This window comes from Enhydra lutris, unplaced genomic scaffold, assembly GCF_002288905.1.
Source record: "Enhydra lutris kenyoni isolate GAN:26980312 unplaced genomic scaffold, ASM228890v2 scaffoldscaffold3, whole genome shotgun sequence".
NCBI lineage: Eukaryota > Metazoa > Chordata > Mammalia > Carnivora > Mustelidae > Enhydra > Enhydra lutris.
The window spans coordinates 12,676,795-12,692,715 of NW_019154087.1; the positions used below are offsets into that span (position 1 = coordinate 12,676,795).

A 15,921-nucleotide genomic window follows, 5' to 3' on the forward strand; every position below is an offset into this window, starting at 1 on the left:
GTTCTCCATCACTTTGCTTCAGCCACACCAGCCTCCTTATTATTCCTTAAACATGCTAAGTGTACTCTTGCCTCAAGACCTTTCCAGTTGATATTTCCTCTGCCTGATAAATGCAGGGCATGGATCATGTCCTCATTTCCTTCCTGTCCTCATTCATCCCAGTCTCCCTGGTACCCTTATACATATCACTCCATATCCACAGTACTTAGTATTACTTGACATAGATGTGTCTTATTTATACATTTATTGATTGCCTGTCTTTCATACTATAATGTCAGCTTCTTGAGGTCAAGAATTTGGTTTTGTTCACTACTGTGTCTCCAACAGCTACAACACAGCCTGGTACATAGTATACATTCATATATTAGTTGAATGAATGAATGAGTGAGGGTTAACAACAAAACCAACAAGCAGTATTGCTGTGATTCATCCAAGACCCTTAAAATGCATACATACAGATTCAGTCCAGTGTTATTTTTATAATAAAAGTAATTAAATAGCCATGCCAGATGGAGCCTGTTTATGTTCTATCAAAGTGACATGCTTTAACTGACTAAATAATTTCTTCCTTCTGGAAAGAAAGCTGTAAAACCATGTTTATTGAATTCCTGTTACATGCCAGACCTGAGTTAAGTGCTCGCTCCAACCCTTTCAGGTGGTGGTATTATCCATATTGTGAGAATGATAAAACTGGTATCACCATTGAAACTCTTCCTCACTCTCTTTCTTTTTTTTTTTTTTTAAAGATTTTATTTATGTGACAGACAGAGATCACAAGTAGGCAGAGAGAGAGAGAGAGAGAGGAGGAAGCAGGCTTCCCGCTGAGCAGAGAGCCCGATGTGGGGCTCGATCCCAGGACCCTGGGATCATGACATGAACTGAAGGCAGAGGCTTTAACCCACTGAGCCACCCAGGTGCCCCCATCACTCTCTTTCTATATCTGCAGGAGGACCATTCAGAAATGGAGCTCTTCCTGTCCCCCCAGTCTCACCACCCTGAAGCTCAGATAATTCTGCTTTAAGCAACCTGTCTTAAAGCAGATGTGTGCAGGGCACCTGGATGGCTCAGTTGGTTAAGCAACTGCCTTCGGCTCAGGTCACGATCCTGGGGTCCCAGGATCAAGTCCCACATCGGGCTCCCTGCTCGGCAGGGAGTCTGCTTCTTCTGCTGACCTTTCTCCTCTCATGCTCTCTCTCATTCTCTCTCTCTCTCTCTCAAGTATATAAATAAAGTCTTAAAAAAAAAAAAAAAAAAAGCAGATGTGTGCACACATCTCCTGACCTTGCTCCTCCCTTACTCTTCTTGTTCCTTTATCTCAAGAGAATCTTTTTTTCTTTCCTGATTTTATTTTATGATTCCATAATACTCTTTTCATAGCAGACAAGTACAAAAGTAACTCTAGTTGCACGTCTTCTGAAGGAAAAATAATCTGTATGTTTTGAGGTAGCTTTCGCATTATCAAGAGTCACTGCCATCAAATCGAAATCCCATATGTACTGAGTCATTGTAAAAATCTCCATTGAAATTTCTGTGTATTGTTAAATCTCCAAGCCTGTTTTTGAGAACATCCATTTGAGGTAAATTTTAAAAACTTAATAACCTATATTTTAAAAAATTACTGGAAGTGTTTTAATATTTCTTACTCCCTTTATAGTATTACAGCCAAGATGTGAACTAGTTTAGAAATATAATTACCACATACAACATTGTTTCTTTGGAGGCTGTGCTTTGTAAGTTGCAAACAACTAATTTAAAAATAAATTTTTAGGAAATATAGCCTATTTGAAGTCTGGAAACTATGTTCAATATGCAGATTATTATGGCTTTTAATTTGGTTTCATATTTGACACTTCATTGATTGAAATGATTACCCTAAATGTTGATTATATAAAAAAGTTCTCCAATTTAGAAAGAACCAGATTAAGCTTAGGATAAAAATATAGGATATAATAGTAGTGTTTTGATTTTTCTGTTTGTGTCTTGTGTGTGTCCATGGTAGCTTTTGGTCTCATCTGCATCTTATAGTTACGGTTGGAGCATATTCTGTATATTTTAATTTAATAAATTCAAATCCTATGAAATTAGAAATAACAGAAATGTGTGGATATAAAGGCAGGTTAAATCTACCTCTGATATGCCAAAAAACCAATGATATCAGTGCCAGTTAGGCCTGGATTGGATGAGATGGGAGGGCAAAATGAAGAAGGTAACATTTCAGAGTTTGGGGGAAGACAATTTTCAAATTACTAGTTTCTTTAGGAATATAAAGAACAACATATCCTCCAAAGCTGGGTAGTGTATTCTGGGCACTTGCTCATTTATCTCTCTTTCTTTTTTCTCTTTTTACTTTCTTCTTCTTCTTCTTCTTTTTTTTTTTAACCCCCTTACCTCTGATCTCTTCTTTTTGATGACAGAGAAGTGAGAGCAAGGAGGAGATAAAGGGAAAGAGGAAGATAATTATTAGGATGCCTTCTTATTTTCTTCTTAACTCCACGCTACTAGATTTTGTTATTTTCATCCCTAAACAACTACATAAAAGACAAATTTTTATCTTTTTTTTTAAGACAAATTGTTATCTTTACATTATTTACCAATAAATATTTTAGTAAAGACATATGAAGTGTTTCCAAATTAGATGACAAAACTCTTAGGGACTTTTTTCTTCTGATATCTATACAACAGGCAACTTCCCCATGGGAACACTGTATTGTTTGTTTTTTTACTGTCTCATGGAGCAGGGGTGAGGTGGAAGAACTTGAAAGGCAAATTGAGGGTCAAGAGGGATTTAAAGAAAAAAGTTAAGGTGTTTTAGGCTGTCTTGTAAATCATTTCTTCTGAATTTAATGATTTTTAGCTTTGTATATTTTCCTTTAACTATAAAAGGTATTTTCTTTAAAAGCTATTTTTCTTTTTCTACCAGAATCTTTTTTTTAATGCTTATCTGTGGTTCCAATAAAAAAAATGAATAAAAATGAAGTTCTCTGAAGGGTCAGAACTCAGAGTATTACAGAAGAGAATTTAGCAGCTGCTGCTCTAAAATTGTATGTTTCAAAAGTAGGTTCTCAGTGAAAATTTGGTCTGAAATGAACTAAAAGGATTTAGAAAATGCCTATTTGTGTGTATGTGAATAATGAAAGAGGGGGAGAGAGGGGATGTTTGGAAGAGTCTTAACTTATTTTAACTTGTTCTTGATATCTTATATCAGATACAGGTGATCGAGAATGACAGAGCCACTAGAGGAGGACAAGTCTATGCCACCAATTCCAGAGGCCAGGTCCCTCCCCTGGTCACTACAGATTGTGTGATACAAGACCAAGGTATTTATTGTCAGTAGTATTTTTCATTGCGGTTTTAAAAGTCTTCACCATTTTTTAAAAGTAAATACACTGACACCCTTCAGTAATGCTATCCTTGATGGGGAACCTCCCTAAAGGTGATAATGGGGATCAATTTGCCACCGATCGCTCAAGCACTGAGAATATATTATCAACTGCATTCTGTTTCCTGCTCGCAGCAGTCTAGAGAGTTTCTGGTGAGGTAGAGCTCAATATACCAGTTTAAGAAAATTATTTTAGTTTATGGGGTTAAATTAGTACATACCCTACTTTGGTTTACCTTATTTACTACATTGGAAACCTAGCCAAGATAGCGTGAGTAGAGCAGTAGTGGATTGAACACTTGAGAAATTGGCATACCTGGTTCTAGCCCCAGTGATTTTTTTTTTTTTTTCCAGCAGATTCTTTAACTTGTGGGTTCTGTTTTTCCAATTTTGAACTGGGATGAGGAAAGGCTGAGCTTTATTTCTACTAGCTATCCTCTGTGTGCTGCCAGTTTAATATATCTGTCTTTGTGCAGGTTTGCTCTTTCCAGGAATATATAATTATTCCATTCTTTATGGCAAGCTAAATCACACCTGATGAAATCATTATTACTTATTTCCTGAACTTTTTATCATCCTATACAGAAACTCTGTGCCCACTGAATAATAACTCCCTCTTCCTTCACTCCCCACAGCCCCTGTATCCTCTTTTCTATTTTCTGTCTCTGAAGTTGCCTATTCTAGGCACCTTATGTAAGGGGAATCATACAATATTCGTCTTTTTGTGTCTGGCTTATTTCACCTGCCATAATATTTTCAAGGTTCATCTATGGTATAGAATGTATCAGAATTTCATTCTTCTTTTAGGCTGAATAATATTCACTTTTACATATATAGACATTGTGTTGATCCATTCATCTGTTGAAGGATATTTTGCTATTATGAGTAGCCATAGCAGCCACGTGGCTGCTGTGAACACTGGTGCTCATGCATCTGTTTGAGTCCCTGCTTTCAGTTCTTTTGGGTGTATCCCTAGAAGTGGAATTACTGGATCATCGGGCAGATATAAAGAAAGAACATGGAAGGCTCAGGAAGAGAAAGGAAGGACCAGGGAAGTGGCAAGGTCCAGATCATCATCATTTCTCCTGCAGTCCAGCCCTTGGCAAGGAGAGAGAGCTGCCTGCCGTGGAGCCCTGAAATTGGCCCTGTGCTGTGAAGCCCCTTTGTCTGGCCTGGCTAATCAGCTGATACTTACTAGTGAAATTTTCAGGATGTAGCCCAAATCTCATACATGTGCAGAAATTCACAGACATAAGTAGAACACAGAGGCAGAAGGTACCTTGGCCTTCATTGGTTTATCTCTCCCACTTTACAGATGTGAGGGCCCTAAGGCCCAAGGAGCTTAAGTGACTTGCCCAAAACTACACAGCTAGTTAGGAGTGACTCCAATAAAGAAAAACACCTACTTAAAAAATAATGTTTTTGTTGCCTACAGAAATTATATATATATTATTTCTTTGGCTACAGGATCTAATTTGAGACTCAGTTCGTCCCTTGATTCTGTACTTCTCCCTATCCTGCAAGACCCTGTTCAAGTACCATATATTTTGTGTAGTCACCTCTGATCCACGTGGCGGACTCATTGCCTCCCTGGGCTACTTAGTGAATTTGCTCCTCTGTGATACTTACCATGCCATTTTCCAGTTATCTGCTTTTATTATCACTTTCTCCTACCAGATTTTGAAGCCTGAGGCTTCACTTGCCTCTGTCCCTAAGCCTCTAGCAGGGGCTTAGCTTCCTAGATATTTGTTGAATGATTAATTTATTGAATGTTTTCCAGTCAGATTTCCCATAAAGCTCTTTATTAAGCATTGCAAAGAGTTTTGATTCTTAATTACTGAGATTGCTAAGTTATCTACTGTAGCCATATCTTTCATGCCCCACTTTTGCATACCTGTTTATAAAAACAAATTCTTGGTGTCTTTTTAAAAAAAGATTTTATGTATGTATACATTTATTTATTTGAGACAGAGGGAGAGAGAGAGCATGAGTGGGGGGAGGAATAGGGACAAGCAGACTCCACACTGAGCGTGGAACCCAACTCGGGGCTTGATCCCAGGACCCTGAGATCATGATCTGAGCTGAAATCAAGAGTCAGACGCTTAACTGATTGAGCCAGTCGGGTGCCCCAAACAAATTCTCAATGGCTTTTAAAAAATCTTATCTTTGTGTGTATTCTCTTCTTGAAACCGAAGTTTGTTTTGTCCCTTATGAGCTCATCCATATGCATATTTCACTGTCAAGACTAAAATCCCTTTAAAGAACAAACACTCAGTTTCAATATATTGTCAGTAATTTTGGCTAGTAAAAATTGAGTACAAAGAAAAATTAAAATACACTTTAAAATATTCAAAAATTCTTATTTCACAGTCTGTGTAAAGTTCTTATTTTATAGTCTTGTGTGATTTAATGAGGAAGATCTTGTCTAAGTTTTTTTTTTATCTAAGTTATGTGAAATGTTTAACAATAACAGGGGCTCAAGCATATTTACATTTATTGCCTAATTTTTGTTTTTCTTTTATTTCTGCTGCCAAGACTCTTGTTTTACCCCATGTTAGTATTTACCTAGACTCTAACTGTAATGACCAATCTACCTGTCTCTAATGTTTTCCTGCCCCCAGATGCTATCAGTGTCTGGTAGTTTAGTTTTTTCAAGTGTTTATGGGATTATATTGCCCTTGCTTAAAAAAAAAAAATGTCCCATCATTGCCCATGGGCAAAAGGATTGATCTTAACTCCTCATCCTTCAGAACCTGGACCCAACTTATCTGGGATATAGCAAAGAATTATAATGGGTTCTAATACCACTTTTGTCATTTACTCTAAACCCCTTAAGCTTTGGCATGTCACTTAACCTCCTGATGTTTCAGTTTTCTCCTCTGTAAAATGTAGTCTTAATCAGTCTCATAGGGCAATTGTGAGACTAAAGTGAGTTCACATGTAACCTCTTAAAATGATGCCTAATATGCTGGCAATTACTGTCATAATTATGAATCCAGTTTTGGGCTCTGCTGCAGAGGCTCCGAGAGACAACAGCAGAAACATGGTACCAACAACAACTGGATTCAGCCTGTATTCATGTCAATTTATCGTGCACAGTATTTTGTTTTGTTTCTATTTGAAGTAGTTGCCGTTATATAAAATTGGAATATCTTATGTAAAAATGCAGATTTCTAGCTGGTCTTAAAAAGTAGAATCTGGCAGTAATAGGTTAAAGCTGAACAGAAGAAACTGAGCTTTCTGAGGTCCAGCTTTCCTCTCATTCTAGGCCCACCCATGTGGCAAAACCTGGCCAGAGAAAGGCTCCCAGCCCGGCCTGCTGCCCACCCCGTAAACTCAGGACCACGCGCTTCCCAGCACACTGTACTTCCCCGAGTCCTTTCACTTTTCCTCTCTCCTTAGTAACTGTTTCACATTCCTTCCTGAAACCTGCAACCTCTCCCAGCCTTTCTTTTAACTGCTCATATGTCCTCCTTTCTAAGAAAATTGTGCAGTCAGAAGAGAGCTTCCACAGATTCTCACCATTCTATCAGCCCCTGCCCTGATGTGCACCTGTGCTCTGCCTTTCTGCTTTTGGCCATAAAGGAATGATCTGTGCTCCATTCAGAAGCGAGCCTCTCCTGCTGTGCACTGCTCTAGTATGTTGCTACAATAAGCCTTCCCTCTTTCTCTTATGTCATCATTATCTCTCTTTTTATACTCTCCTATCTTAAATAATAATAAAAAAAATTTTTGACCTGTTTTCCTTACAGCTAGCCTTCTTTTCTTTGCTCCCCAGTGCAACACAACTTGAAAGGCTTATTGCCAATTCTTTTTCTCTCAAACTCACTGTAGGCAGGCTTCCCACCCCAGGCCCTATTCCACCAAAACTCTGTCTTCTGGGTCTCTAGCATCCTCCGTATTGTTAAATCCAGTGGTGGCTTTTTTGGGTTTTTTTTTTTTTTTTTACATTTTTATTTAAAGCCCAGTTAGTTAACATACAGTGTAATATTAGTTTCAGGTGTACAATATCGTGATTCAACACTTCCATTCACCAGGTGCTCATGACAAGGGCCCTCCTTAATCCCCATCACCTATTTCACCCGCTGTCCCCCCCACCTCTCCTCTGGCAACCATCAGGTCGTTCTCTATAGTTAAGAGTCTGTCTTGGTTTGCCCCTCTCTCTTTTTTCCCTTTGCTCATTTATTTTGTTTCTTAACTCCCACATTTGACTGAAATCAGTGTTTGTCTTTGTCTGATTGATTTATTTTGCTTAGCGTAGTGCTCTCTAGCTCCATCTTTGTCACTGCAAATGGCACGTACATCCCGTGGTCTTGCTGATTTAGCAGTACAGCACAGAGGATCATGCTTTTCCTTGTGTACTTTCTTCACCTCCTGGACACCAGATGCTCCTTGTTTTAACCTTCTCAGTCCTTTAACTGGTTTCTTCTTTTCCTCTGACTTCTTTATGTTAGAGGACCCAGGACTTAGTTCTTGGTCTTTCTCTCTGGTCTACTTCGTTGGTGGTTTCAAGGTAGTTTCATGGCTTTAGTTTGCTCTTTATAGAAAATTCCCGAGTGTGTATCTTCAGCCCAGGGCCTAGACTCACGTATCTAGTTGTTTACAGAGTTCCCAAGGTGGACATGTCCAAAGCCAGATTCCTCATCTCTGCCCACAATCCCATTAACACACCCCTTCCCTTCTTGCAGCTTTTCTCTTGTCAATTAGTGGCAACTTCACGCTTCTGGTATCTCAGGCCAAAAGCCTTGGAGCCATTCTCGATCTTCTCTTTCTTTCCCACCTCCCATCTTCATACCCCATACATCACTCCCATCTACAATCAGTGTACTTCCGAAATAGGTCCAGGATATGGCCACTTTCAGTAACTCTGGTTATTGGTCCCTGGTCCCTGCCCCCACCATTTCTCCTCTGGTCACTGCACAACGTTTGTTACTTCTCTGAACTCTTCACTGGCTGCTGTACCCAGCATGTGCTCCATTCTAGCCACACAGGCCTCTCGTGACTCCACCAGGTCGGACATGCCCTACCCCCAGCCACTTGCCTGAGTAAATATGCCTTGCTTCCCGGGAGTCTACTCAAATGTTACCTTTTAAATAAGGCCCACTCTGTAACTGTTTAAAGTTGCAGTCAGCCTCCTCCTACCCCTTAACCAGATATGCTTTTTTCATAGCACTTTCATCTTATAATGACCTGTGCGATTTACTCATTTATTGGGTTTAATAGTTATTGTCTCTATCTTCTATAAGAACATAAGCTCTACAAGGAAGCAATTAGGACAGTGTCTAAAACTTAGTAGACATTCAATAAATATAAATATAAACATAGATTGTAGCATTGCATAATACTATTTTTAGAAATCATGAAGAAAGTTATACAAATAAAGCAATGTGTTATCTAGAATTACAAATATTTAAATATTATAGGGCAGATTTTCTTTCTCAGCAAATTTTAAGTGTGTTCCTTTACACATTTCAGGCAATGCTAGTCCTCGATACATTCGTTGCACAACATACTGTTTCCCATGCACGTCAGATATGGCCAAGCAAGCTCAGATTCCATTAGCTGCTGTCATCAAACCCTTTGCCACAATTCCTTCAAATGAGGTAAGAATGATAAAAACAGCAATTCAAGGGGCACCTGGCTGGCTCAGTTGGTGGAACATGTGACTTGATCTCGGGGTTATGAGTTCGAGTCCCACGTTGGGTGTAGAGATTACTTAAAATCTTAAAGGAAATAGCAACTCAGTAATTTAGCGGTTCTAAAATTCTTCTTTCATTATTGTTTTCTTATACATTATTATTATAAACGGAAAACTGCAGACTATTTATATAATGCAGAAACATCTAATCATTCAATTCACTAGGAAAACCCAAATCTGACAAGCTGTGTTTTTTGACAACCCATATAACAAACACTGAAGAAAAGGTCACTTTGGGGTCTGTTGTAACAATCTGCAGATTCAGGAAATATGGAATGTCACATAGTGACAAATACTAAGACTTATCATGTGACCTTTATACCTAGTTTCAGGCTTCCAACATTCAACATCCAGATGTTCTGGTGAAAGAAGCTAACAGAGCCTGAGGTCTGTGGTCTTACTAAGATGCTTTAATAGGGGCAAAGGGTTAGGGTTAACCCTAACCTTAAGTCTGTTTGATTAGAAAGCATTTGTTTTGACTTGGAAGGAGGTACTCAATATATGATTCATTGGGAAAAAAGATAAGAAGTGGTGTTTATTTAAAATTTCTGATATTAGGATGGTGTTAATTGATGTTTTGATTGAGACATCCCCCCAACACAGCTGTCATTCCTTCATTTCATTCCCTGAATGGTGGATACCCACATACACGCAGACACACAAGGTACTATAGTAGAGCTAGTCACATAGGTGAAGAAAAGCTTGAATTCTAGCTGGAACTTTGAGCATAATCCCATTGCAGTATTCCAGTAAACTGTACTGAACCCTGGATTCCTTTTGCTCCACCCAGATTCTCTTCCCAACTTCCCAACTTCCCAAGAATGGCAGCTTGGCTGTAATGACCCTTTGAGGTTGGCTGACCTAATGAATACCTAACAGCACCTGAACTGAAGGCAGAGCATCTGCACCAGAGAGCAGATTTGTCCCCTTTCATGGGCTGGCCATCAGCCGATAGGAGCGGTACAATGGCCTCGGCGGGGGGCGGGGGCGGGGAATGAAGGGGTTTGCTTTACATCACCTCAGGGAAGGAGGAAACAGAAGAGAGACGGTGTGCATATGGACAGTGGTTTTCATACCCTTTGAGATGTCCACTCATTCTCCTTATAGTGTGGCAGAATGCTGCCTTCTCTTTGGGGGTAGAGTGACAGGGTAGAGTGGGGCAGAGAAGAGGCTGTTCCTAGAAGCCAGTCTTATATGCAGTATAGTCTCATATTTGTAAGTCAAGAAGTATGCTCAGTATTTACTTATTTTAAGTATGGTCTCTTATAGGATGGCCCCAGAAATATTAATTTCCATAAAGTCCTCTTTAAAATCTCTGTACTTAATAAGGATAAGGTAAACTGATGTGTAATGACAGAGATCCATGCTAAATATAATGTGTATGTGTGTTTTAAATAATAGCTAGAAGTAATTTTTAACTATTTTTCAACAATTTTATTATGAAAATTTTCAAGCATATAGAAAATTTAAAAGAATTTTATAGTGAACACCTAGATTCTATCATTAACATTTAACTGCACTTGTTTTTATCACCTTTTATTTCATCTGTTCATCAATCCATCTTTATGCATTTCAAAGTAAATTGCAGGCAGTAATTAGTAATACTGCCCACTAAATATTCCAGCATGCATATCATTAATGAGAGTTCACTATTTTCTTACAGATTATTTTTCCTTTTGAGGCAAAATTGATTTACAATAAAGTGCATATATCTTAAGTAACCACTCACTGAATTTTGACAAATGGATACACCTGGGCAACCCTAATCTCTCTCAAGATGAAAAACATTACTGTCAGCCTTAGAAGTATTTCATCCCTTTCTATCAGCCTCCCACCCCTTCTAACATCCTTCTTTCCCTGGCAACCATTGTTCTGATTTTTTTTTCCACCATAGATTTGTTTTGCTTGTTGTAGATCCGCATATAAATAGATTTCCAGAGTATACACTCTTCTGTGTAAGGTTTCTATCATCATCATCATGTTCTAGAGTGCCATCAACATGGAATTGCATGTATTAGTAGTTTTCTCCCTTTTTTATTGCTGAATGGTATTTGATTATATGGACATACTAGTTTGTTTATCTGTTCTTTTACTGATGGACATCAGGGCTCTTTCCAGTTTTTGGCTCTTATGAATAAAGCTTCCATAAATATTCTTGTACAAGTCTTTCTGTGGACATATATTCATTTCTCTTAGATTAATAACTGTGAGTAATTTTCTGGTTCATGAAATACATGTTTCTTTTTAGTTTTATAAGAAACTGCCAGACCATTTTCTTAAATGGTTATACTGCTTCATAGTCCTTCTAACATTGTATTTAGAGAGCCAGTCGCTTGTTATCTCCTCTGTTTGGTATTGTTGTTTCTTATAATTTTAGAAGTTTTTTTTTAAGGTTTTATTTATTTATTTGAGATAGAGTGCTTGCATTAGTGGGGAACCTAGGACTTCTGGGACTCTGGGATCATCACCTGAGCGGAAGGATAATGCTAGCTAAGTAAGCCACCCAGGCACTCCTAATTTTAGAAGTTCTGATAGCTCTGGAGTAGTATCCATGAGATGTGTTTTTATTTCAATTTTTATACTTTGAACAAAATTTAAAGAAGTACCAGTGAATAACATCACGCTCACATACATACCACCCATCACTAACAAATGTTAACATATTATCATATTTGCTTAAAAAATTTTATGAGAATTAAAACTTCATAGCTACATATGATATCTCCTTTATCAGGCCATTCTTCTTCCTCCCTCCCTCTTAGGGGCAGACACTGTAACGAATTTGGTATGCATCCTCCCTGTATGTGACTTTATATATTGGCTTTATGCTCATGAATCCATAGTAATATGTAGTATCATTTTGCTTTTTGATGACTCAATTAATTTTAAACAAGTAAAATACAAACTTAGATGAGAGCGGTATACAATGAAAAAAAAGATCCCTTCCTACCCTTCTACCCTCTCCCTTATAGACAATCTTTACCTACTCTTTGTGATTCTTTCTAGAAATGGAAAATGCATATACTAGCATATAAGTGTACATCCTTTAAAAAATAAATATATAAATGGTAGTATAGCATACACTCTCTCCTTTCAATTAACTTGTCTGGCACTCCTACCATGTCACTACCTACAGAGCTGCCTTATTCTTTCCAACAGCTGTGTGGCATGATGTATTAGTAAGACAAACACTATTGTAACTGTATGTATCCACTTTAAGATGTGTAAGATTCCAGAGATGTGAAAATTTAAAATATGAATCCTAAAATTGAAGGAAAAATAGTAACATGAGTGTGTCTGAGAGAAGGTTATAGCAAACCCTTGACACATCTTGGAGGGGATGGGCTTGCTGCAGATGTACACTCTCTACCTTACTCATTCCTGTGCTATCTGAATCATTTTACAGTAATCTGTTACTTTTATAAGCAGAGGGTAACACTTCTACCTTGAAAGAAAGCCAGGTAGCAACTTTACTCTGTATCAATATGGGATACATGGGATTTCTGCCCCTAGGCAGTGTTAGCTTGAGTGTACCTTGTTCACCTCAATGAATTTGCACAGTTTTCAACTGCACACTAGCAGAAACTTCTCCTCCTTGCTCCTCCCCATGAGACAGCTGCCTGGGGGACCAACCACCAATGAACAGAACAAAATTCAGCAGTTATTCATACCCCAAACAAGAATCTATAACCACCTTCTTGTTATCACCATTTACTATTAACAGTGAAATTTTTCAGTAATATGTTCCTGAAAATAAAAATATTGAGAAAAGCTTTCAGATGTTAGTTCAAGCCCACCCCCACCCCCCTCTATGCATATATACATTTCATACACAGACTAAATGTTTATGTTTTTTATTTAACAAGGTTGTTTGATCTAACCAAACACCGTCTCCCGACCAGCATGAAGTTTTTTCCCCTTTGGTGAAAACTTAGGCTGCATTTTAGTCTTTGTGCTTCCCAAAGTAATAAATGTGTGAGTTCAGAGTGGTGGCTTATTTTTGGAATCTGACTTAGGGAGAAGCTCTACTTGAGAAAATAACATTCTTTATTCTTTTTTTTTTTTTAATTTTTTATTTCTTTTCAGCATAACAGTATTCATTGTTTTTGCACCACACCCAGTGCTCCATGCAATCCGTGCCCTCTCTAATACCCACCACCTGGTTCCCCCAACCTCCCACCCCCCGCCCCTTCAAAGCCCTTAGATTGTTTTTCAGAGTCCATAGTCTCTCATGGTTCACCTCCCCTTCCAATTTCCCTCAACTCCCTTCTCCTCTCCATCTCCCCTTGTCCTTTATTCTTATTGTATTGCAAGAGACTCTGCATGCTGACCAGGTAAATGTATTTTGACGGTACTGTTTTTTCCTATTGCAGCTCTCTGTACAGAAGAAGCTCTTCCTTTTTCCTTAGACCTTTAAGAACAGGATTACCCTGAATATAATATACACATATATTTTATTCTCTCATATATATATATAGAGAGAATAATGTGTATATATATATATATATATATATATATATATGTGGAAAAAGAGAGAGGTATAATTGACAAAAAAATTGTATGATATTTAATGAATATACTATATTTAAGAAGGATGAGTGTTTCTTATGTAGCAGTGTCTTCTGAGTTGGATGGAGATATTCTCTGGTTAAAGAAATACATTTACTTTTGGGGTACCTGGGTGGCTCAGTTGGGTAAAGCCTCTGCCTTCGGCTCAGGTCATGATTCCAGGGTCCTGGAATCGAGCCCCACATCAGGCTCCCTGCTCAGGGAGTCTGCTTCCCTTTCTCTCTGCCTGCCTCTCTGCCTACTTGTGATCTCTGTCAAATAAATAAATAAAAATCTTAAAAAAAAAAAAGAAATATATTTACTTTTATTTGTTGAAATAGGCTTACAGGTAAAAAAAATAAGAAATATGAAAGGGATGCTAAAGCATCAGGAAGAAGTTTCTAAAAGTTGTGCTCTCAGAAGACTTGTCTCCTCTTTGGGGATTAAGTGGGCCTCAGTGAGGTGAGCCGCTGGCCCTGGGGACTGTCACTGCTACCCTGTGGTGGTGAGCTGGATGAGGCAAGATTTTTAAAAAGGATTTAATACAGTTGGTTTTTTTTAGTTGGTTCTATTTGACAGAACCTTTTAAAGCATGCCATTGTGTTAGCAACGGCCTATAAAAATAAACCTAATCCAAGCAGTTATGATTAGAGAATGTTCCCTGTGAGCATTTGCTTTGGAGTTGTATGCTATTTTCAAGGGCATATATATGTCATCATTGTTTAAGATTTGATGTTCCTTACTGTAAATTTTAATTTTGTGTGTGTGTTTCAAGTGAAACCCATTGCCACATTCAGTGAAGTTAACTATGAGGAATTTATTCAGGAGAAGTAATTGGTTATCTTTTAAGCTCTTCTGTTGAGTAATTTGTGATTTTTTTTTTTGATGCTGTATTTTAAGAACGAAGGTAAACATGATATAGACTTCCAATGCAAAAGGATTAAAGATTATATTTAATTTTGCATTTTCTTCAAAATAGGAAATCTTTATATTTTTGACAAGTGCATACATCTGATTATACTTGACATTAAGTTATTTCACCTATAAACCAGATGGCAGAAGCTTTTTCTGCATCTGTGACTAGATTCAGAAATATCTGTTTATATTTTTTTAGATTATAAATGGATATAATAGTCAAAGTAATTTCCTTTCTTGTTGAATTAATGTAGTGCAGATAAAATTTTATCCAACCCTTTACATTTCACTTGATTTATAATCCCCTAATTACTCTGTGCTGGGAACTAAGGTGAACTTTAGGGATATGGAGGAAGAACAAGACCAGTTACTTGTGTCTATGACTTACAGAAAATTTGCAAGTACCCAGTTAATTTTTGGGGTAGTGTGGAAAAAACTCTGATGGGGACATCTTTGTTCTATGGAGTTTAGGTTCAGGGAAGTTTTACCTTACTTATGGCTTAAAGAAGTTTATCCTATTATTAAACACTGTTTAAATTATTTTTTCTTATTGAGGAGTCATACTCTGATAGATTCAGTAGATAGGAAGAAGCCATTGGAGAGAAAAAGGAATGGATGTCAAAAAACTGACAAAGGGGCTTAAGAAAAAAGGAAAAGACTGTCAGAGGTCAAACCCAACACGAACACATTATGTCAGGGGTGGATTTTATATGTATCACCTGCAGGAGTGATTGCTTGGTCTTCATACATCTGACTTTTCAGCCAGTCTTGCTGGTGTGAATTGACAGTCTCAGTGGAGTTTACGCTGTGGCTTCATGCATCAGGGGGAAAAATGGTCTCACTCTAGTATTATGTCTGTATATTATCTTTCGGGAAGATAGCAGCTTGTGAAGTAGGTTTTATCCCAGTTTTGTAGATGTAGAAGCTATACAGGTTCTGAGGCTATTAAGTTGTAGAGCTGAGAGCAATGCTGCTAGAACTTGAGATTTCAAATTCCAGCTTCTTTGGCTACATCTGCCTATCAATGATCTTGTTTGAGATTTTATTTAACTAAACACATAGAATAGCTTTTTCTTGCTGGCAGTGGTTTTAGCAATGGGCTTCTTGCTTCTTTAAGCTCGAGAGTTATCTTGAAGTGTCTGTCTTAACCTCTTTTCTTGAAGTCTTGTGACTTTAAGCTACAGCTTACTATTCCTTAAAGGCAAAGACCATCCAAAATCCGGCCTTGGGTTGGGCATGCCCTAAAGGTCCCAGTTGAAGAAATGCACTCTCTGGGTTGGATAGAGGTTTAGAAGACAAAGATAAACCAAAGAACAGAACAGTGATTGATTTTTAGATATTTAGGCTTCTAAATTAATATTTTTCTAGCTCATTAAGTCTT

General features: G+C 37.9%; 1 protein-coding gene across 2 annotated transcripts in view; it reads left to right on the forward strand.

The window, feature by feature from the left end:
- Positions 1 to 15,921, forward strand: part of LOC111154050 (SEC24 homolog D, COPII coat complex component) — a 104,423-nt gene that overhangs the window by 25,462 nt on the left and 63,040 nt on the right. For both annotated transcript variants that reach the window (XM_022513408.1, XM_022513415.1), the window contains exons 7-8: positions 3,206 to 3,317; positions 8,855 to 8,982. In XM_022513408.1, coding sequence (XP_022369116.1) covers positions 3,206 to 3,317; positions 8,855 to 8,982 — 240 coding nt within the window. The remainder of the gene's footprint in view (positions 1 to 3,205; positions 3,318 to 8,854; positions 8,983 to 15,921) is intronic.